The 24,442-nt window shown below is 33.3% G+C and overlaps 1 protein-coding gene across 2 annotated transcripts in view; it reads right to left on the reverse strand.

The window, feature by feature from the left end:
• Positions 1-2,923: 2,923 nt before the first annotated feature.
• Positions 2,924-24,442, reverse strand: part of DMXL2 (Dmx like 2) — a 154,817-nt gene continuing 133,298 nt past the window's right edge. The window contains exons 33-44 of one of the 2 annotated variants that reach the window (XM_051980656.1): positions 22,853-22,970; positions 21,818-21,880; positions 20,893-20,979; positions 20,678-20,799; positions 17,600-17,738; positions 14,692-14,752; positions 14,234-14,361; positions 13,533-13,610; positions 10,106-10,197; positions 9,445-9,497; positions 5,768-5,985; positions 2,924-4,391 (exon numbers count right to left, since the gene is read on the reverse strand). In XM_051980656.1, the coding sequence (XP_051836616.1) occupies positions 4,182-4,391; positions 5,768-5,985; positions 9,445-9,497; positions 10,106-10,197; positions 13,533-13,610; positions 14,234-14,361; positions 14,692-14,752; positions 17,600-17,738; positions 20,678-20,799; positions 20,893-20,979; positions 21,818-21,880; positions 22,853-22,970 (1,369 nt within the window). In that variant the 3' untranslated portion in view covers positions 2,924-4,181. The remainder of the gene's footprint in view (positions 4,392-5,767; positions 5,986-9,444; positions 9,498-10,105; positions 10,198-13,532; positions 13,611-14,233; positions 14,362-14,691; positions 14,753-17,599; positions 17,739-20,677; positions 20,800-20,892; positions 20,980-21,817; positions 21,881-22,852; positions 22,971-24,442) is intronic. The other variant, XM_051980658.1, reaches the window with a different exon arrangement.

Here is a 24,442-nt window from a genome sequence, read left to right on the forward strand (position 1 = left end):
GTTATCAAGACCACTGGTATCAAACTCAAATATTAATCTATATATAAGGATCACTATGGGCACATATCAACTTCGATAACCACATAACATTATGTTTTTTTCTTTTATTTTTATAGTATTTTATTTTTCCAAACACATGCAAAGATAGTTTTCAACATTCACCTTTGCAAAATCTTGTGTTCCAAATTTTTCCACCCTTTGTCATACCCTAAGCCAACAAGTAATCCGATATAGGTTAGACATGTGCAATTCTTCTAAACATATTTCTATATTGATCATATTGTGCAAAAAAAAAAAAAAAAAGTCATATCAAAAGGGGAAAAAAAAACAAGGAAAAAAAAAAAAAGGCAAACACACCACTCCCCAAAAAGATAAAAATACTATGGCAAACCATCAAAATCCACATTCAATATCCATATTTCTCTCTGGAAGTGAATCATACTTTCCATCACAAGTCTATTGGAATAGCCCTGATTCACCTCATTATTGAAAAGAGCCAAATCCATCACAGTTGATCATTACACAATCTAATTGTTATTGTGTACAATGTTCTCCTGGCTCTGTCTACTTAACTTGCCTTCAAGTCCCTCTAGACTACATTGTATTTCAATTTTTAAAAATTGTCAAATATTGCTTATTTTGATTCAAGCCATAAGCAGTCAAATTTGAAATCTCTTTGTAGGTAGTTCTCTAAAACTTTTTAAGTTGCCAATTTTCATTAGCAGAAACATTTCCTTAAATGATTAAAATTATAAATCTAGTCCCTAATCCTATTCTAAAATGAAAAAGTATTAATAAAGCTAATATCTTTAAAAAGCAAGATAGATTTTTCTTTTCATAAAAGCCTAAAATCCAACATGTAAAGTGAATTAACAAAAATACATAAGGAGAGACATTCCCCAGGAGATAGACAAGTGGTTGAAGGATAAGAACAATTTTCAAAAGAAATGCAAACTACCACCAACCATATGAAAAAAATGCAAATTAAAACAACTCTTGAGTACAATCTCATACCTATCAGACTGGCTAACATGAAAGAAAAGGAAAATGATATATATTGGCGGGGATTGGAAAAATTGAGACACTGATGTACTGTTGGTATAATACACATTATTGTACTACTTGAAAGCCATACTCAAAGAAAGAGTTTAGACTTCTCACATTTCAAGATATTCTAAAGAAAAATAGACTCAATGTTATGGAAGCAAGAGAGTAAAATAGAAAGTAAAGGAGGAATCCACCAATTACCACCTAAAAGAGGTCTCAAAATGAAAATTCCCAGGAATATTATAGCCAAAGTCCAATGCTGCCAGGTCAAAGAGAAAATACTTCAAGCAGCAAGAAATAAATCACTCAAAAATTACAGTCACAATCTGTTACACAAGATTTACCATGTAAAAGGATCAAAGGGATATGGAAAAATTGGGATACCAATGCACTACTGGTGGAGTTGTCCAACAATTCTGGAGAAACCAAAGGCCTAAAAGAATGTGCATATCTTTTTAACCCAACAACAGCACTAAATCTGTATCCCAAAGAAGGAAAAAAATGGAAAAAGATCTATTTGTACAAAAATATGCATAAGCAGTTCTTTTCATAGTAGTTAAGAACTGGATATTAAGGGGATACCCTTAATTGTGGCATATGACTGTGATAGGTTATTATATAAGAAATGACAAGCAGAATAGCTTCAGGAAAAACAGGACAATTGTATAAGAACTGATGCAAAATGAAGTGCACAGAACCAGAACACTGTACACAGTAACAGTAATATTACAAAGGTGATCAACTTTGAAAGATTTAGGTGTTCTTATAAAAACAAACATCCAAAACAATTCCAAAGGAGCCACGATGGAAGAATGTTATCCACCTCCAGAGAAAGAACTGATAAACTTCATGTAGACTGAAGTATACTTTTTTAAATTTTGTTTTCTTTATAATATGGCTAATAGAGAAATGTTTTGTATGACTATACATGTATAGTTGTCAATATAAGGTTTTCTAAGTTGATATAAGCCGAGAGGAATCCTCTTGGACAAGTAAGTGGCATTTGTTGCTATTTGAGTTTGACACAATTGATGAAGATCATTCCTAGAGCAGAGTAGAGAGCAGAAAAAATTGAACAAAAAAATAGAACTGGAAAGTCAACTAGCTTTTTTCAGGATTTCCTTGGTCAGCTGTGGTTTCATTCCTTTGTTAGAAGTGGTAGAAATTCCCCAGTTACTATGGACCCATTTTAAAAAATAAAAATCTTATTCCATAGCCACATTTTAAAATCTAATTGATAATTCAAATTACTCCTCCCTTTTATTTTTAAATTGATTGGTGATAATTCTCTCTTCTAAAAATGTTAAGAATAAAAAAGATGGGATTTTGGTAATAAAGTGTGCTATATTAAAGTAACAAATACCTTCTTTCCTGAAGTTGTCAAAGACCTATTTGCAACATTTTGTTGTTTCTGTTTTCTACTTAACATGCAAGAAGATTCCCATTTCTCCTTCTTTTGCCCTTTTTCTAAGTTCTATTGAGTCCACATTTCCCCAAGGTTCAGAGGTTTTAAGCAAGAGATTAAAAAGAGATGGGATTGACCACTTCTAACATCAGTTTCTTTTAAACCCAAGAAGTAAATTTCTGTGATTACTTTTGATCAAAAGTCCATGGTCATTTGCAGATAAAGCAATCTCCTCAATTTTCTTAGAAATGCTTGAACTGTTCTCCCACTGATGCCAGGCACCTAAAACAGTATCTACATAGCAGATTTCTCACAGATTTAAACCTACTAGCATTAAGAAGAAAACAAATGAGACCAGTCTTTAATCATTTAAAGGTTCAAACAAACTAAAAAATTGTTCCAGATTTTCAAAGCAGTTGTATGCAAAGGATGGTAAAACTGGTCTGCTTGAATTTAACAAACTTACCAAGGTGAAACTTTAACAAACAACATTTATTTTTCTTTTACATACTTATTTCACAGTCTGTATTTCACATCGCCTTCGGAGAAAGGTGCTGTTATGCCATTATAGTTTATTATTACTGAACAAGCATTGACATTCTCATTAACGTAATAAGACAATTTGCTGGTTAACATTTAAATACATAGACACCAGTTCCAATATCTCAAGAACATTTTTTGGTCATAACCAAGGAATTACATCAAAATATGACAACATTTGCAAATATATTACAAGCAAATAATATTTAACTCTGCATAGTTTATACAGTATATGGTGGTAATAAATAATATCACCAATATCATCTATTTGTTAACTGGCCCCAAAAAAGCCCAACATTCATTTGAAGTGTGGCATTGTACGCTCCATTGGTGTGATTTTAATGTAATTTTTAAGTGGTATCTTTAATTTTTCTTGGGTACAAGAAAATGTACTAAACTGGACTAAGAAAACAAGTTTTGGTTCACTTACAAATATTCCATGTTCACATGTTACATTCCTAATGTGAAGGCAAGTATTTAAATAGAAAATCTAGCAGTGAAAAAAATGTGAATGTACGAACTAGAAAGAAAAAATTGCATTTAAGTTTGCGTTCGTGTGCAAGTTATAGTACTAGCCCAGTAGAAACACTAACAGGAAAAAAAATTTCAGCAGAAAAGAACAGATGGGTCTTTCTCTCTCTGCAGTACATGGGTTTACTGTGTTCCACAGTTAAATATATATATATTTTTGGAAGTCTGGTGACCTGGAACTCCTAACGTCTTCATTAACAAGATCCTTCCCTTCATTACAAATAAGAAAATTGCGGGCATGCTTTCAAGAACTGGAAGAGAAACCTGAATCAGCATCAACATTTTAGGATTTTATTTTGTTATCCCAGTGTTCTTCACTACTGTGGCCTGTTAGTATCTATTTCTCTCTGAATCAGGTTGCTAAATGCCATAAATAATGCTAACCCTTCACTATACTAAGTATAATTTTTCAATACGTTAAATCATTACAATACAATGCATGCACAGCCATCCTACCTGCTTATTGAGGCAGGCAATGCTCAAAATAAGTCAGCTGCTTTAATCAAATTCGATGTGAACAAAGATTTGCAGTATTTTGTACTGTTTTCAATTTGTCAAAAAACAGCTCAGAAAGCACAATTAGTTCTCATACTGGATACTAGTGCAGCTTTTTAAAAATTGAAAGGTATATATAAAAATAATGCCCAAATCCTTAAGTTTACAGAATGTCAAAAATGCTATTGGGGATGTTAAAAGCACTGGGTAAAACTCTCATCTTCAGTGTGCCATCTGCTCCACAGGAGAAAAGTCGATTGCCTGGAACTATTTCAATCTTCATGACTCCAGCCCCAATATTTCTGAATATGGATTGTTTGGCATGCTCATTTTTAAATGAATGAATTAAGCCATGGCCTGTCAATCTCCACACCTATTTGAAAAGAGAATATTATAAAGTCAGTTGAAGAAACCTGATTATAAAGAATTAAACTTAATTCAGAAATGAAAAAATGCAGATAGACAATCATCAATGTTGTGCCAATCAAGGTTCCCTTATCCATTTTCCCAACTTTTCCAATTAAATTTCCACCATGCCACTCAGGGTAGCCTCTCTAACAATAATAGCCTCATTCCCCAAAAGCTTTACTGGGCAACAGCACCATCTACATCATCCCTCAGAAGCCTCAAAGCATAACCTGAAGAAGCTTAATATCTCTCTCATTCACATTTAAATTTACACATAAATGTGTTTTTTTTTCCAAATCAAAGATCTGCCCACTTGATTAATCCTTAGATATTTTATCTCTTCTGAGAATAGAGGATACAGATAAGCAAAAGAAAACATTTCAGAAAGAATAGAATCAATCGATGCATATTTATTATAAGCTAACAGTGTGTGGGAGCTGTGTGTGAGGACAGGATTAAGTGTGAAGGTCACTCCTCTTCTGAGTTGCCAGGATCAGGACCATGCAGTCTTTTCAGTGAGGAAATTCCTGTCCTGAGATGAGCAATGGGAAAGAAGAGAGATCCCACATAACAGGTTAGGGCCCTCTGAGAATTAAGCAGGCCAAAGGGAAAGTCTAACGAGGTCAGCTAAGGCAGGGAGAAGGAAAACAAGTGGTAAGGGACTCAGGAAAGAGATGGGGCACGAAGGGGAGAATTGGCACTAGCAGCAAGAACAGAGGTAAAAGGCTTTGTAAGTGAAGGGCAACATATATATAAGTTTTGCTTAGGGCCAAAACTAGTCTACAAGTATCAGCAGGCCCAAGTGGAATGAGAATCCCACTAAATATCAGGCAACTTCTGATCCTGGGCTTCCTTCTCAAACCTCTACTGAAAGAGTTCTTTAGGAAAATCTGCCCACAAATAATTGGTATGTTGTACTAACTCTACAAATTAGTCGGGAAATAACAAATATATTTAACAAGTGAAATCAGTCATACTGCTTCCAAATAAACATTTAAGTATCTTTTAAAGATGACTAACCTGTGGAAAACAGTTAAGAGGCATACTTGCCAATATCACCAAGAATAATCTAATGGAAACTAATTTTGCAAATTAAACATTTTAAACATATGGTCACAAACTAGTATTTTCTGAATTAAATCACCACATTTTGAAAACATCAAGTTTTTCCCCAGACTGAATATTAGTACATAATTCAATAATCTCTGTTTTCAAAATTATCAATATTAATTCACAATTATAGGTATAGATATAGATATAGATCACTTTCAGGTTTACAAAACACTTCCCATAAATTATTTCCTTTGATTTTTACAATGAACTTGAACCATATGGAATTACCTTGATGTTCCCCTCTGCTGATCCTGTAGTAAAATATTCCTCACAAGGGTCCAGAGCCATGGCCTTAATAGCCGAGTCATGGGCCTGGAACGTATGAATTATTTGTCTCTGTCGAATATCAAATATACAGACCCATCCTTTCCTGCCTCCAGAGATTAAAAGTTGCTGCTTAGGTGCATACTGAAGTACTGTGGCACCATGCTCATGGCAGGTGAAACCTGAGGGATGTAAACAAATGTTCCAGACATGAATATTTCTACTGTGGCAAATCTAAACAATTTTTATTGATGGTTCACAAAAGCTATTGAATCTTTTTTTTTTTTAAATTCAAAGGCATATCTATTTTAAATAAATTTTTATTCTTTTAAATTAAGAAAAATTAAAGAAGAAAAAATGGGATGCTGTGAAATGTGAGGAAAAGCAAATGATATTTAAATCCCAAAGTACACAATGAAGAAAAATTTAGAGGCAAATGTTTTACAAATGGGGGAAAAGACACTAGAGAAAAAGGTCTTCTCAATTATGAACTACCACCTCCAATATAACCTCTTGCCAGTTTCAAAAGAACCAGTCCCAAAACAAGACTCATTAGTCCTACTCTTTTTCAGAAATATTTAGTAGCACATCTAAAATGAATTAATACCTGGCAAGAAAAAAACAGGTCAAAGTAAACAGATTTTTAACTCCCTGGCATCTCCAGAAAGAAAAAGGGAGAAAATGTAAAGTTCCTCCATTTCAGATAAACCTGCTCAGAATACTCTCAAGTGTTAACATTGTAATTATGTGTATATGAATGCCAGATCAGCCCTTGACAAAATATAATTACAAGGCACTTTATGAGAACTTTATATTCTCTCATTTAATCCTCATAAATTGATAAGATATAATAAGTATTAATATCCTCATTTCATATATGAGGAAACAATATCAGAAGTTAAGTAATTTCCCTTCCCATAATCACAAAGCAAGTAAGCAGAGGATAAGGACCCAAAAATAGATCTTCTAACAATAAGTTTTCTTTTTTTGTGTGTGTGAATTCATTTTCTCCATTCTTTCCTCTTTTCCAGAATTAGACCCATTTTCTTTCAAATCCAATCTTTATTTCAGGTTAAGATTCTGGAACTGACTCCTCCTGAAGTAGAAATTATCAAATTATTATCTAAGGGGGGGAGGGGGAGATATTCATTTTAATATGATTTTGTTCAAATAAAACAATGTAGCTCTAATGGAAGTTCAAGTATCAATTAGTGACATAAGGTATTTGGGGGAAGGAAGGGAAAGTAGGCTTTCCTAGAATCATTCATTTATTCTATAAACATGTATTAAGTACCTACTATGTGTCAGGTACTATCTAACCTCTCCGAGAACACCAAAAAAAAAAAAAAAAAAAAAAAAGGCAAAACATACTCCCTGCTAAAGAAGCTTACAATCTAATATGGGAGGCAGCATGTAAACAAGCATATACAAAGCAAATTATATACATGATATATTAGAAAACATTTTAAAAGGAAAAGCCCTGGAATTAAATGGGACTAGGGAAGGCTTCCTGTAGAAGGTAGAAGAGACTTAAAGGAAGCCACGAAAGCCAAGATTCAGAACATAGGAGGGAAACTGCTGTAGATTGGGGGATAAACAGAATTAAGAAATCAAGTGTTTTATTCATGGAACTGCCAAGAGGTCTGTGTCACTGGACTGAAGACTGGAAAGGTAGGAATAAGCCAAGTTATGAAGCACTCTGAATGCCAAACACAGCATTATGTATTTGCTCCTGAAGCGATGAACCATCGGAGTTTATTGGGAGGGAGGAAGAGAAGGGATAGAAGGGGTGATGGGGGATGGGTGACATGATCAGATCTGTGTTTTAAGGAACACTTTGCTGGTTAAATGGAGAATGGTTCGGAGTGGGGAGAGACTTGAGGCAGGCAACCACCCTGACAGATCGCTGCAATAGTCCTGGCATGAGGTGATGAGGGCCTGCATTGAAATGGTGGCAGTGTCAGAGAGAGAAATTTTGGAAAGATGTTAAAAGGTCAAATTGATATGCACTGGCAATATATTATTCATAGAGGGTGAAAGAGGACAACTCCTAGGTAAAGAGCCTGAGGGACTGGAATCACAATGTTACCATCTACAATGATAAGGAAGGTATGAGGGGGTAAGGTTAAGAGGGAAAGAACTCATGTTCTATTTTAGACAAACTGAGTTTAAGATGTCTTCTGGAAATTCAATTCAAAATGTCTAAAAGGCATTTGGAGATGTGATATTCAGTCAGTAGAAATACTGGGACAGGAAAATTAAATATGATTTGAAAATTATCAGCATAAATATAATAATTAAATTCATAGGAGCTGATGAGATCAACAATTAAAGTCATATCATGGGCAAATCACCCATTTCACCTTCTGCAGATGAGGGGCAGGAGACAAGATAATCCATCATTATAAATGAAATTGTAAAATATAAATTGCAACAAAAGAAAGGTTCTCCTTGCAGGATCAAATAATGGAATTGAAAGAATTGGCATCTATCACTTACCTAAAGGCAACAAGAAACCTAAATTCATGGGACACTAGGTCTTTTTTCTTTACAATGCATATAAGGAGTATAGGCAAAAAAAAAATCACCGAGATTATATCTCACGCACAAACACTTGTAAACTAAGTTAGTTTGCAATTAAATAGCTGGTGAATATAATATAAAAGTAAACATACATGAATACAGCAAAAATATGCTGGAAAATATGATTTAGAACTAAAAAAGAAAAAATAATTAAAAATTGAAATCTTATAAGACTACAGAGAAGTCTCACACTTCTTTTATTCTATTATCTATTCCATTCTGTTCATGAATTTTTTTTCCAATAAGAAAGTTGGAAGACTGTAGAAATGAAAGACACAAAATACCACAAAAATGAAATTAAATATAATTCTTAACAAATGAGAAATGACAAGTTACTGATGTCTGAATAATTTCTGAATCAGCCATCTGTACTAACAAACCATCAATTAAATGAACAAAGATCAAAATCAACATTAAATCAGAAAGTAAACATGAGATCATGGATATGAAATTATCATAGATATTCAATTTTTTTCTTTTTTATTGGCTGCCACTTCTAACAGTAAGTTTATGACAAATAAAAAACAATTTTTTTGAAAATCACAAAAGCATTATTATCTGTTAAAACCATTGACTAAAATGTGGGTTCACATCATTCCACATATAATTCTCTATTCCATCAACTAAAAAGTACCTAATAATGATAAACAATTTAATTCATTTGGCTTTAAGTTAAAAAAAAAAAAAGCTTTTCTCATAACAATATTTTGGCAAAGTTGTGTCTTTTTCGTTTCTTTTTTTCCCAAGGGAACAAAGTGAGGCCTGATTCTTTTCTCATATCTCTTGAGAATTATGTTTGACTTAGGATTTCAAATCAGAACTCCAACCTCCAAGTCCACTACTCTTTCTACTACTGCATACTAATTCTTAATCTATTTAAAGGTCTACTTTTCTACACTTTTTGAGGAGCACAAAACTGGAATACTTCATTTTAGGCAGTTTGATTTTCTAGGGCAATATCTATGAAACACAGCAAGGCAGTAATTTTACTTTACAAAATTCAAAGGAGGAAAATACTTTTTTGTATATCATTAAAGTTCAAATCCTAATTCACTTACCATGAATGAGACTGTTTGCAGGTGATATCAGGGTATCCCAAAGACATACATTTCTTAAAAAAACAAACAAAAAGAGACATAAGCATCATTATGGGCATATGCTGTCTTAAAATGTGTTCTCTTGTTAATAAAAGTTTTCAGTTAAATATTCAAACTGTTGACTTGTACTTACATCTGTGTATACAGTATATAGAGGGTAGGTCAACCATTGTAATTATCATAATAATGCTAAAGTATTAACAGCAGCAAATAAAATCTGAAAAACTTTGTTGATAGGCCTTTTTTTTTCTTACACTTGTAAACATCTTTGTAATGAGACTTTTCACAAGAGGCAACTATTTTTACTGTAAGACAAGTTTTGCTTTTTTGTGGATTAGTTCTTTAGTAGAGGGAAAGCTCCTCACTGACTATCAACTAATTCATCTGTAACCTTCAGGCTCAGAAAGTTGTCCATGGTACTGAAAGGTAGGTGTGAGAGGCAAAACTTGAGCCCAAGTCTGCCTAATTCCAAGAACCTATATCACACTGCCATTAAGAAAGAAAGATAATTACCATGTTTACTTTTTGACAAGAACTTCTTTTTACTAAACTTCACTTCCTGCTGTGTTTTTTGAATGAGGGAAGGTGGGAAAGGAAAATGTGGGACAACTGACCAACATACCTGCCATCATTGGACTGTCCAGATGTGGCAACTAGACTTGAAGAGGTAATAAATGCAAAGTCACTTGTGGTTTTGCCATGGCACTGCCAACTCTACAGAAAACAAAGTATGCTCTGTCTTAGCCACACATCCAAAATGTCACTATCAAAATTCTTTAAAACAAAATATGTATACATTCTACTAGTGATATACCAAGCACAATGACTATATCTTTTCTAAAATCATTATTTCAGAAAACAGGAAGTAACTTAAAGACATCTCACAGTATTTGAAAAATGTGCAATTAATATGGTACCTAAAAAAGATTAATAAACATGTAAAACTTTAGGGCATGCTAGGGGATTACACCAGTCCAATGTCACACACTACGAAAACAATAACTAGTACACTCTTTCTCTCTTTTCACATGCTTAAATCAAAATATGATTGCTTGAAATGTAAATGTTTTAAGAGAATGCCAAGTATCACTAATTATTTCTATGGTTAGCATGGTTTGGCCATTTAGTATTATTTTAGTAAGATTCTGGGTGAAAATTCCAGTTCAAAAAACATTTTCTTAAACTATCACTGTCAACTAAGATCAATTGTAAGCACTTGATACTTCCCTGTCTAGTCCTCAAGGATGGACAGGACATGTCCTATTTAGCCATTTTTATGATTTCTAATGCCTCAGAAGGCTTAAAGGCCTTAAAGAATCCTTAAATCTTAGCACCAATAAGGGAGCTTACAAATATCTTAAGAGACTATCTCCTGTTCAATGTCTGTAATATCCTTGACACATGATCAAATAGCCTTTTTTTTTTTTTTAAATTTAATTTTATTTAATAATAACTTTGTATTGACAGAATCCATGTCAGGATAATTTTTACACATCATTATCCCTTGCAATCACTTATGTTTCGTTTTTTCCCCTCTCTCCCTCCCCCCCCCCCAAGATGGCAAGCAGTACTATATATGTTAAATATGTTGCAGCATATCCTAGATACAATACATCAAATAGCCTTTGAATACTTATCATGACAGAGAATTCAATGCTTTACAGAATCATGTGTGCTAGGCAGTGACATAAAGCATAATCTATACCTTCGTGAAGTCTATCATTTAGGAAGGAGATAAAGACATCAACAGAATTGAGAGTAAGGCATTAAAAGAGTTTTTAAATAAAAGGTAATGTGATGTGAAGTTCCATAGGGGAAAGAGGGGGCATCAAGGAAAAGTTTCAGTGAAGTTAAACAGTCATTTCATATGGATAAGAGAGACATAAACAGAGACTGGAGGGAAGGAAAAGGAAGGGAGATAAGATTAGAAAGAGAAGAGTTTAAACTTGAAAGGTAAAAGGGATTAAAGATTAAAACTGGGTTTGTTTTTTTTTTTTTTAACAGAAGAGTGACATGATTAAATCTATGTACTTTTAAAAAGATTAATTTCAAAATAGTATGAAAATGGAGAGATCTATTTGGAGACTATTGAAATATTACCATAACAGTGGCAATGAGAGGCTGTAATGGGTAATGAGAGTATAACAGGGATTCATGCTGAGACATGTTAGAGACTGAATCAACAAGCAAGAAACCAAATATGAAATATAACTAAAGGAAAAGATCAAATAATTCCAGGGTTTCAAAAATGGCACACAGAGAGAAAGAGTCAGTCAGAAGACTTGAGAAAGAAATTGGGATTTTATCACCTGCACAGAAATGCTTATTTAAAGCCATGGGTGTAACTAATGGCAAGCATCTACAGAGAAAAGAAGGCTAAAAACAAACCTTTGGAATACATTTACATTAACATTTCAGGGAACATAATAGATCAGTAAAGAAAAAAGACAGCAAAAAAGCATTTAAGGATGTAGAAGAAGAATAAGGGGAAGGTGGTGTCTTTAAAACCAAGGAAAGAGAATGCCTATTTGAAGGGGGCAATCAACAGTGTCAAAAACTGCAGAAAGTTGAAAAGGATGAGGACTGAATATGGGAGGTTAGATTTAAAGATTCGGTGTCATTACTGACCTCAGAGACTACTTTCAAAAGTGTGGATAGTGGGGGAAAAGCCAGAACAGTGAAGAAGCAGACATATTAAGGTTAGACGATTTTTAAAAGTTTAACAGAAAGAAGGGAAATAGAGAGAGTATGGTTACAGAGTGAGTAAAAGAATCAAGGAGGTCTGTTCTTTAGCTTAAATCAAAATCTGCCTCCTGTAATCTCTACTCATAGTTTCTAATTTGACCTTTTGGAGCCCTAAAGACTTAATCTCCATTTCAAATAAAGAGTCTTTCAATTTTTCTAGAGATGTTCAGCAAACAATGAGGGAAAAAAGCGTACATATCAAATGATAAGAATTAGCTTCCTACTTTTGATGATTTATCAAGAAATTAGTAAATTATCATATAACAAATATCAATCAATAAAAGGTTAAATTCATACATGTTACAGAAATCTGGAGTCAACCAAGTAATAGAGTGGAAAGGAGCCAAGATCAGTATAATGTAGCTAAAAGGAAAGGGACAGAATCTTAAGGAGCCAGGGAAAAGACTTTTCAGTGCAGCAGAAACCCAGAAGACAGAAGACTGAGGTACTTGGATTGAAAAGGTTTCTGATGAACTTGGACAAAACCATTTCCATAAAATGGGAGGAGCAAAAGATAAACGGATTCCAGAAGGTTAAAGAAGGAAAATGGAATGATGAGGTAATATGGACAATGGGCACAGGTCAGGAAGTCTGTTAGTAAGAGAGAACAAAATATTAACTAGAGGCTAAGTGACTACTAGTCAGACTGTTGCAAATGGGACTCCTGTTCTGGTCCTGATCAACCCATATCACTTCAGAGCTTCCCTTTGAGCTCTGAGATTCTATAATCCCCATCTACATGGACTCAATATGGAAAACAGAAATAAATTTCTACATAATTATATGATCATAAGTAGGAAACCAAAGCTTTCTAATACAGATAAGCATGAACAAAAGTTTATTAACTGAGGAAGGAATCTCAGTGAATGCCTGGTTCAATTATTTGATGATTATGAAAACAGCTTTCAATTAAAAGTACATTATAACTTTAAAAGGCAATTTTAAAGAAAGATCTAGCATTTTAAGGTTAATAAATTTTTTTTTCCCCAATAACTCTGTGAAGTAGAGTTTTTGTATGATCTTAGTAAGGCTCAAAGAATTTAAGGAATATGTGAGCTAGTGCAGAATCAAGAACAAGACAGGAGGACACAAAATAAAGCCACTGACCTAATTTAATTATTAATAGTCACCTCTCAAGCTTTAAAAAAAAAAAAGAGGTCAATAGACATAACCAGGTAATAAATCCAGGACAAAGTTTCAAAGTGACATCTCTAGCTAGCTCCATGTCTCCTGGATCAAGTTATTCCTCTCACTATAAAGGCCTTACCAAATATCCTCTTGTGAGTATATTTCACATAACTTACCAGATAAGGTTTGGGATTGGATGCAGTTTGATTTACTTGCCAAATGCTTAGAAAACCTTCTCCATCTGCAACACCACACTGCAAGAATAATAAAAAATTAAAAGATCTATGTTTTCCAATCCTTTATTCCACTGATTGAAATATTTATGGGGAAAGCAAGACATACATATTCAACTTCAATAATATTTTCCTTCATAATTTAATTTTACTGTCATCTACTCTCCCAAATAGTTGAGCATAGTATGTCTCTATCACTCCCAACCACTTTTCCTCACCCATTATAAATTATCCCTCCATTTTGAGTCAACTGGAACTTGAGATTAAGGTCACTTTCAAAAGTTTGATCACAAGAGTAGACTCACTAAAGTAGACAGTAATATTACCCACCACTTTGCTCAGGAGTAGAGGTGTTTTTTTTTTAAATAAAAAGATTACCTAATTAAAAACCTGCATCAAATATCATGGATTTACATACAGCTCTACAGAAACAGCATATATGGAACATGAGAGCTCCCTAAAGGCAGAAATTAATTCATTTTTGCCACTGTAACTAAAAGCCCTAAATCAATACTTATCAATGTAAATTAAGAACACTGAATTGACTTCTTGAGGCCATACTCTTCCTTTTCAAATTAGATCCTTATCTAGTCCCATCTGAATACAATTTTTAGGCAGATTTAGCATTCATCACCAAGACTGACCTTGTTCCCTTGTGAATTGAAATACATCCTGGTAACTCTTGCATTGCCTGCTTGACGGAAGCACACCAGCTGCTGTGGACGAGACCATTCAAACATTCGTACGCTGCCATCCTGAGCTCCTGTCAGATCTAAAACACAGAGAAGAAAATCACTAATGATGAAATCAAAGGTATTTTCAATATGATAGCTAGTATTCATATGGTGCTTTACAGTTTGCAATTCCCAAATAGATAATCCATCCCTCCTTTATAAATGGTGCAACAATAGTTCACAAATATCATCATAAGATTTGTCCAAGGACCAACTGCTAATAACTGGTGAAGCAAGGCCCTGTGAGCCCACATCTTCTGATTTGGATCTAGAATTTAGGAGTACAGCAAAGATCTTCTATTCTGTCTTTGTCAATATGAAGAAGACATTTTTATTTATATTGTCTAGATGATAAATAAGAAACTTACAGTACTGATGAACAGGATGTGAAGTCATTCTCTTAACATTATGAAGATTTCTTTTCATAAGCTATAAAGGAAACATATTAAAGAAATGAATTTGATTCATGCTCCTCATAAAAAGAGCCCAACTTCTCAACAAATTTTAATCTTGGGAGATGTGCTTCTACAGTATAGAAATAACCTGGGTACAAAAAGTATTAGCTAACATGTGATTTATACTCCTACTTCATCCCTTTAACCCACACAATTTAAAGACACTGCTTTCATGTGGCTTCAAAGCCATTCAATTCCTAGGGTCTACTGCTGGGTTGGCCTGAATAAGCAGTGAAGCCCTTGAGTTTAACAGGCAAATCTACATCAGATTCACAGCCTCTGCCTAACTTGTTAGCTTTAAAAACATCTTTCCCTTTCACTCCAACTGCTACCTACACACTAAAGGAGGAGAAAGAGAAGGTTACTTGAATCATGGAATTTCAAGACTTAGAAGTCAATTAGGTTCAATGACTTTCTACTCAAAACAGGCATCTCCTCTACAATATTTTGCCTGTATGTGAATACTTCTGGTAAAAGGGATCCTACTAGTGCCTAAGTATCTGAAGACAATGATCAGTCTCCCTGAAAAGTTTTTTCCTTAACTGTATTGGTTTTCTTTCTTCCAGGACATATATACCAAGTAAAAGGCTTAGAAATTTTTCCAAGTCAAATCACCCCTGATAGCTCTATCTCAATATGTAACCTCACAATTGATATACTGTCAACAAATTCGGGTTTGTTTTGTTTTTAATAAAGAAAGTCATAAATGGTATAAGTCTTCACTCACATGAGGCTTTCATACTGTGTTATGATTCTCCTTCATGAAAGACTGCTCAAGAATCATCTTCTTACAGTAAATATTACTAAGTAAACTTTACTAAGAATAAACAACATATGGTAATATTCTTTCGTTTCATTAATGACTTTGTGATTATAAACAAGATTAATGATGGATTTAGTGGACCGGTTTAACTATACAATTATTCCTCAATTTTAAAACAATCATTAAGCATCAGTAATGGCAATGTGTTAAATGGCTCTTGAGGAGTCCTAAGTGGCAACTTTGCAAACAATGTGACCTTTATCTTTGAATTAATATTAATACTGATACTTAATTAACAGTATGGTCACACAATAACTGGAACATGATAATCTGAAAGAAGTATCAGCCCTAAGAAAGGTGTTAGCCCAGCTAAGGTTTAAAAAAAAGAATCAGAGAATCATAGTAAGCTAAGTAGGTAAAGTGTGAAAAAAGTAGGGAAGATCATTTGACCCATTCCTGCTAGGCCTGGCTGAGCCAAAAATATAAGTAACTACCTAAATGGTGTGATTTGGGAAATATCACAACTAGGGCACTGATTCTATAGATCCCTCCACCACTGCCCCATCTAGCTGACTCCAAATTCCTCCTATTAACATAAATGTATATATTTAGACATAGGCAGAAGATTATCTCTTAATGGGACTTGGAAGCAGGGTATGCTATAGATTCTACATAAAAAAAGGTCTTCCATCCAAAGAATACATTTTCTACACATGAAATTAAATGAAAAAATATATTTGCAGCAGGCATAAAAATATTCCTACATTATAACAATGATGTAATATAAACATTATAAATTTTAATAAAATACCATTTCCTCTAAATTTGTGGTGGGAGAACATTGGAGAATAATTTGTGTTAATTTGTCAAAAAGAAGTTGATACCTTAAATAATTATTAATTTGTTGCATAATTAATGAAATCATAGACATTTAATAGTTTTCCCAGCATTTTTACATATACTAGTCCTGATCTGATTCTCATTACAAACTGGTGAGGTACTCTAAAAACAGAATAGGAAAGATTAGCCCCATCTGATTGGTTAAAAAGCCAAAGAAAAGTTAAGTGATTCACAAAGACTATATAACTAGTTAATGGTATATAACAAGAACTTGGAGCTGGATCTGGGAGTTGTATTTTGAGGGGGAGGATACTAAATCCTTGACTCTTTTCACGATAGGATACTTCCTATTTACTATATCATATCAAAAGAGGTACTCGAATTTCAAGTAGACATTTTACATGGAAACTAGTATCAGATCTCAAGTGATAGAGTTCATTTTTACAAATTTAATCTTTAGTCTCATAAAATGTTAAAAATAAAACTCCCTGCTTTAAAAGTAGCCACCAGACTGTTGTTGGCATTTTGCTTTAACTAACCCAATGCTAAACTGCAAGGGGATCATTCTAACTTTTCTAATGCAAAAAATAGTCACAGGAAATCCCCAGGGGACAGCAGTGAGAACAGTCAGCAAGCTAGCCTTGCCCTTCATTGACAAAGATTCCCCAAGAGTAAAGAACAGTAAAAGAAGAGACAGTAAATTCAGATAGGGTAAAAAATCTGTTATTGTTTTAAAATGCTGAATTACCCATTCAGATAAAGTTTCATAAATGTCTTTTGTTCCTTCTTTATTTTATTTTTGAACATTTTTAATTGAACATTACTGATCTTCTAGAGATCTATAGACCTATAACCAAATCCACTAATTCTCAATCCTTTACAATTTGTCTTTTTCCTGGATAGCTACATGCTTTCTCCATATCTGAGTCTCAAGTATCTCTAATATCAAGTTGTCTTCCCCCTTCAAAACTGTACTACAATTAACAACCTACAGATTCTTCAGAATAGAATGGGAGAATGGAAGAAAATTCCTATTATCCAACTGCAAATGAAGCAATTATATTTTATACTCCTAACTAATAAAAACACTCATACATTTTCTTGAACACTAATAGTAAACATCAGTTTCTTAAAATGATATTGCTACTAGTAAACACAATTTTATTTTAAAGGAAAACTATGTTCAAAAATAGCACTTTTACTAAACAGCATACATACCACACCAGCTCCAGTGCTTGTTTGTCCACTGCCTAACCATGGCAAAGAAGAAGATGGATGCACCTGACTCACTGTAAAGGATGTCGTTGGGGCCTGAGAAAGAGTTGTAGTAGAACCACGATAATCAACGTCATCAGAACTGTGTGTGCATGTTTGAGGGGAGTGGGGGAAGGAAGGAAGGAAAAAAGAATGGGAAAAAGGTGGGGGGGAGAGAGATAATTACTGTGGAGTTCCATTTTCCAATTACAATTCTACTTAGATCAAATATTCATGGTATCACCCAAGAGGGAAAAAAAAATCCTACTAGGTAAAATAAAAAGATTACAAATACCCATTAATGTGTATAACAGTTTAGAGACACTGGTTGACTATGTTTATGTAGCCAGGAGTTTGGGGTTTTTTTGGTGGGTGTGTGGGTATATATATATATATATGTATGTATGTATATATTTTTATATACATGTATATGTATATTATATATTCAGTTTACTTAGGATTATTCCATTTGTTTACATCAACAATTAAAACATGGGTGGAATTTTTATTGGCATAAATTAGCTAGGAAAACTGTTAAGAGAAAAACAATTTTAAGTCAATATATAGGTTTCCTCAAGAATGCTCAATATGGTTCATGCTTTATGGAATAGGTAAATAAAGAATGCTTTATTAATGTGCTCTAATAAAGTTGCTGAGGAAATTTCTGTAAAAATAGTTTTCCCATTATAAAGCAGTAAATAAGGAGAAATTTTCCATGGGGAAAAATCTCCAAAGACTGGGTTGAAAATATTTTTTAAATAGGGGTTCATATCATGGCTATTATGCCTGTGGTATGCTGGATGTTATTGTATAACAAGAATTTTTGACATAATTTAAAACCATTTTTTTAACACTGAGATATTCTTTTCATATGTCAGAGATTTTAAGATCATAGATCTAAAACTTCTCTCTTGCTTTTCCCCTAAGTTACATGGATATTTCCTCCATGCTTGGAAATTCTCTTGACTCCATACGTGAAACTCTCAAAATTGTGTTGCCTTTCATTAGGAATCACTTCTTCTCTCTCAATTCTCTGATTTTTTGTTAATAATTGATAGAACAAAGCTGTAAATATCACACTTGTGTCAATGGGAGCTATCAACTATATGACATATCCTAGTTTAAACATTCCTTAATTTAATTAAAAGCTTGAGATAATGTAAAATGGGTCATATTAAGATCAAGTTTGAAATTCAGTAAAATAGTTCTTTGACAGAAGAGGCATCTGAACTATAAAAATACATACATATGTAAATGTATCACATATGTGAAAATAATATGTAAAAAACCAAGATAGAATGTACATAGTTTGCAAATACATAACACATATAACCAAACCTGCCAAATATAATGAAAGAAGAATCTATTTTAAGGATGACAAGGCATACATATTTCTTCAAACTTATCAAGCAGTAAGGCTAACTGGACCTGAACTATCTACCTGATTATCTTACAAGATAAGGTAAAAAAATCTAGATTAGGAAGATATGTTCAAGTGATATATCTAGAAATGTACATAAATTATCATGACATAAAAGTAAATTCAATCAATCTATTAGCTTTGACTAATAAGATTAGGAATACTCTGTTGACATCTTCAAGATGAAAATAGCAAACTGAAAAACCAATAAAGATCCTAGAGACCAGATAAGGAAATTCTAATGACAGAGAATGGGTATGAACTACTATAATGTATTTGTATTCAATGTCAAACAAAATTTCCCTGTTTTTTTTTTTGCATATAATAGTTGGTATGTAAAAGTATTTGTTGAATTGAATTCCTTTGTTTCCATTCACCTATTCTCTAGCTTTTACAGATCCCTCAAAAAGTAAATTCAAATAATTAACAAATTGTTTGTATAAGTAGCATCCCACACTCTTCAAAATCAACTAACAAGATATTCTATGCCTACATGCCTTTATTATTAGATAAGAATATATCTAACTGGTTTATAAAATAAAAAATATAAACTAAATATGAATAAAACCTATAAATCTATATTAAATCAATCAAGGTGAAAACTACATAGAATTCAATGAAAACAAGTGTCACACGGGAAATATGCTGTGGTTGGTTGAAGAGAATCAATCTTGTCCTAATGGGACTTGTAAAACAGAAACCCAGTTCAGAATCCAACATAACACTAGCAAGCTAGCCAAGCCCATAAGAAGATATTGCTTGGGTGACTAGAATGATTAAGAGCTTCTCTCTTCCCTACCCCTTGACTAGGTAAATGACTTTGTGAACTGTTAAAGAGTAAAAGATTTGGATGTAGTAACATCCCCAAAATATCAATAACTGATGAAAATATTTGAAATCAAGACTGAAAACTCAATGGAAATCCTGAAAAAAAAACAACTTCAAGACTCTACAAAGGCACCAAGTTATCAGAGCCTAACAGAAAGCTACACAGAGAAAAGGAGAACTTCATAAGAACTTCACAAAGGGAGAAAAAAATTTCCAATAACCTGAAGGTTATGGGATATCTCTTTGCTGCACATGTGCTGAATTCATTTTCCCTAGCCCTTTCTTTATGTACTTGTGAGCAAGTATACCTCAGAATTCTGGTGAGATAGTTTTATGAAAACTGTTCTTACACTACCATATTAGTAAATACTCCTTTCTAATCTAATAAATCTAATTAAGTCTGTCACTAATCATAAATGGGGATCAAATTAGATGGAGGTTTATAAATGATAAGTCAGTTGTTTTACTGAAAAGGCAGGGGGCTAGTAATTAATTAAAGACCACAATCCACTTACTTAAGATTAAGTTCCAAGATAGCTGGTAGGAAAAAGAGAACAAGGTTTGGCCTATAATACAAACAGTTACAGTAGTTTATATGTGATTTAGAGCCTCAGGTATAGAATTTAGTTGATTCACCAATCAAAGGGGCTAGTCACTAAAGTAATCAAAACAATAAAACACTTCTTCTCCTACTGTACAAACAGAAAAACAGACTTTTCAAGATGATACAAATTTCTTTTATAATCATTTAATATACTTTCGAACTTTAAATAAACAGCACAAGAAAAACAAACCTTTTTGATTCTCTGTCATACTCTTCTCCAATCCATATATATGACTGACAGGCCAACAAAGAAGTAACATCAAGTTCTTGTACATCATGAGTTGAAGCCAAGACTATTTCATTATTGTTTGCCTATTAGAGCAGAGACATCTCTGAGTAAAGAATCTGGATGGTATAATTATTAGATTCTTTTTAAATGTAAATGAAGTACTTTTTTTTTTTTACCTTATTAACTGCAAATGCCATAATCATGTCAGATTCTTTGTGGATGATTTTTGCTTTTCCCCCTGGATAACCAAGATCAGCTTCAACCTACAAAACATGTACTACTAAGTTTTAATTGTAGTGGTGTGTGAAAAAAATATGCATATACTAAACAAAGTGAAAAATAAACACATGCAAGAAACAGTAAGTGAAAGCATCCAAATTGCAAAGGCTTCCCTTTGTGATTAAAGGCTACTGATGATTTGATGACTCACAAGACACAGAACATATCTTTTGTTGCTGGTAGTCTACTATAGTAACAGACTTCTTCACTGAGTAGCAGAAGTGTGTGCAGCCACCTCAGGATAAAGGTATGAACCTCAAGGAGCCCAAAGTGAAAAAAAAAAAAGGGGCATGAGCAATGAAGGAAAAGGCTATGGCAAAGACATGAGAGGTAAGTAATGAAAAGTAAAGAGAGGTTAAAGGAGGAAGAGGAGGAGGAAAAGAGAGAGGAGGGAAAGGAGAAGAGGAAAGAGAAAAGAATCCGGGCTGAAAAAAGTTAATAAGAAAAGAAATAAAGCAAAGGTGTCATGGATAGAAAAGACAATGGGAGAGGAAAAAGGATCAAGGAGTGGGGAAAAGATAAAATTCTACTTGAGAACAGACTGAAAATCAAAGATGACGTGAACAAAAAAAAAGAGAAAGGAAGGGAAAAGCTAGGCACTTGAATGTCACTGATTCATTGGATTTGAAAAAAATTATAAAGGAAAAAAGAGAAAAAAATACTAAAAATCAATATGTGATTGAGTTGAGAGAGGAGGAGCAAAAACTACTGTGCTTCTGATTAGTTTGTCAGAATTTCGTGGGTCTCTGTTAGTATTACAGAAGAGTTTTCCTTAGAAATTCTATAAAGGATTTTTATATAGGAGTTTGGGACAGATACTACCTTGTTTAGGCAATCTTCCACTACGAAGTTTTGTTTGACCTGTTCTTCAAGATCTTCTACAGACTACACAACATCACAAAGTCACAAACACAAAACACATGCATGAAATAAATTTTTTAAAGAAATGAAAATATTACAATGGAAATGACCACCCCACCATTAAAAGAAAAATATAATTATAAATTCTTCTTTAGAAATACAAAAATAAAAAGGAAAAACTGGAAATTGGAATTGTGATGTCAATTAACACAAAATGCAGTGAAGATGGAAAAATAGATATCTAGAAACACAACACAAATAAATTCAAAAAGGTTTTCTTTAAAAAGTCTCTATATTCCTATTTTCTGTTTTCTTGTACTACAATTTTTAAAAGAAAATTTCTGGGGTGATGGTGGGAAAGAGGGAGAATTAGTGCAATGCAAATAAATAAATGACTTTTACATTTATTGTAGAATTCTACATATTCTTTGATGAAGTTAAGTGTTCAACATTTTTATAAACTGAAACAGATTTGTATTTTAAATATCCCTAAAATCTTTTCTTCTAAAGGTAAACAATAGTTAAGTTTCTAAATCGCCAAGTTAAAGGAAAAATATTCTTTGACTTTGCTGTAATAGTTCCACTCTTTTAACTATTATGAATCTAGTACAAAAATTAAAATCATACAAATTTTAGTTTTGACACTGGTAGTCTCATATCTATGAAGGATTCTGTGTTTTGGTAATTAGCTAAACTAAATGTTAAAAAAATTTTTTTAAATCTAATTACAATGAAAATTTATTGGGGGAAGAAAGGGGAGGAGGGCCTTGGGGTTACGTGACTTGCCCAGAGTAACAGAGGTAGTAAGTGTTAAGTATCTGAGGCCAAATTTGAACTCAGGACCTCTTGACTTCACGAGGGCTAGTGCTCTATCCACTGTGTCATTTAGCTGCCCCTACAATGAAAATTTTTAATGTAGTAATGACTCACGTAAGAGAATTAAAAGAAAAAATGACTACAAATCACAATATAAAAGTATTTCTCTTATCTAATTACCTCACTCTGTTTTCTTTTCTTAGTAAATATATATCTAATAAATGTCTCTTGAAGGATTTCTTGTTTAACAAGGAAATGCCAGAGTCGTTTAGCTGGAAATGCAGAGGAATCTCTGGATCTAGGGAGAAAAAAAACAAACCAAAGAAATATAGTTATTTTAATCGAAATAACACATTGTCCATCCAGTGATAACTTGCTACATTTGGAGACTTCTGGGGACAATGGTGGAATGGTCCTTCCTTCTCAATTATTTGATACAGCCATAAACTTTTATTTGTAATAGTATTAACAACTTGTAATTTGTGATAAAGTTCCAGATGAGGAACTTACTTCATGACTTTGCAGTAAAGAAATGAATGGATCCCTAAATAGTCTCAACTGACTCTGGGGTACTTAGGATAGCCAGACAAATCACACAGTGTTAGGAGCAATTTGTCCATTAATTTAGGAGCAGTTTGTCCATTAAGAGCTTATATGCCTTCAAAAAGACAGTCAAAATCAGCAAACAAGACGAGGAGCAGATTTTGATGAGGTCAGGAAATGCAGACCTCTGAGTCACTCTCTCTTACGAGATCTGCCTTTCCTGGCCTCATCAAAACTGGGGGAGTATTAAGGCCTAAAACTTGAGGTAGGCTGAAGGTGAAGCACAGAGAGAGGTCTTAGGGCCTAGAAAAGAAGGAATTGTTTCTCTCAAGGAGTTTGGGAAAGCAGGACAGCTTTTTCTGAAGTATTGTTCAATGAGGAGAGGATGAAGTGAACTAAAATGACCAAGCTAAGGGAATCTATTGCCTGGAATCAGAAGCTCAGGTGCCATATTGAGAGTTGGGGAAATAGATTTCAAATGGCTGTAAAGTCTGGTCATCCAAAGACCCAGTCATGGTACTAGAAATAAATTAATATTGAAACTGAGAATTTTAAGTTAAGATAAGGAAAAAAGGCAAATAAATTTGGAACAGAAGTACAACAAAGATTAAACTATAAGACTGTTTCTAAACTATGAACTGCTGACCTTTTCATCTCAATTCTAGCAAATCCTCTTTCAATATTTAAATAGTATCATATTATTCCAGAAGGAAGGTTGAGATATATAAAGATTTGGAAGATAACAGAATTGGATATATTAAAATTTTACAGGTTTGTTCCCCTAACCACTTAAAGAAAAATACCTTGGAAAAAGTATCCTTTCAACAGAATATCTATAATTCAAATACCTAATTAAATTATGCTACAATTATTAAACTATAGTTCAACGGATGTTTTGTTCCTCTGCTTACTTATTACATCATTGCTTTGCTAACTAGACTATATTTCAAATTAAAGTAATCTCCAATAAGCTAATTAACTGTGTTCTTTTCAAAGAACACTCTAAACCACTGCCAACTGTCTAGACTATATACTGGGGTCCATACAATGATAGAATGAAGACTGAAAAGCACAAGATAAATTAACTATTACTGAAAAGATGATTTTGAATGTCTACACTAAGCCTTCCTAACAATAGGTTTATAACAAGTCTACATATGTAAAGAGAATATTACCCCAAAAATAATCCCCTAAAAGCTTAAGAGAATATTACCCCAAAAATAATCC

This window comes from Antechinus flavipes, chromosome 2 (assembly GCF_016432865.1).
Source record: "Antechinus flavipes isolate AdamAnt ecotype Samford, QLD, Australia chromosome 2, AdamAnt_v2, whole genome shotgun sequence".
NCBI lineage: Eukaryota > Metazoa > Chordata > Mammalia > Dasyuromorphia > Dasyuridae > Antechinus > Antechinus flavipes.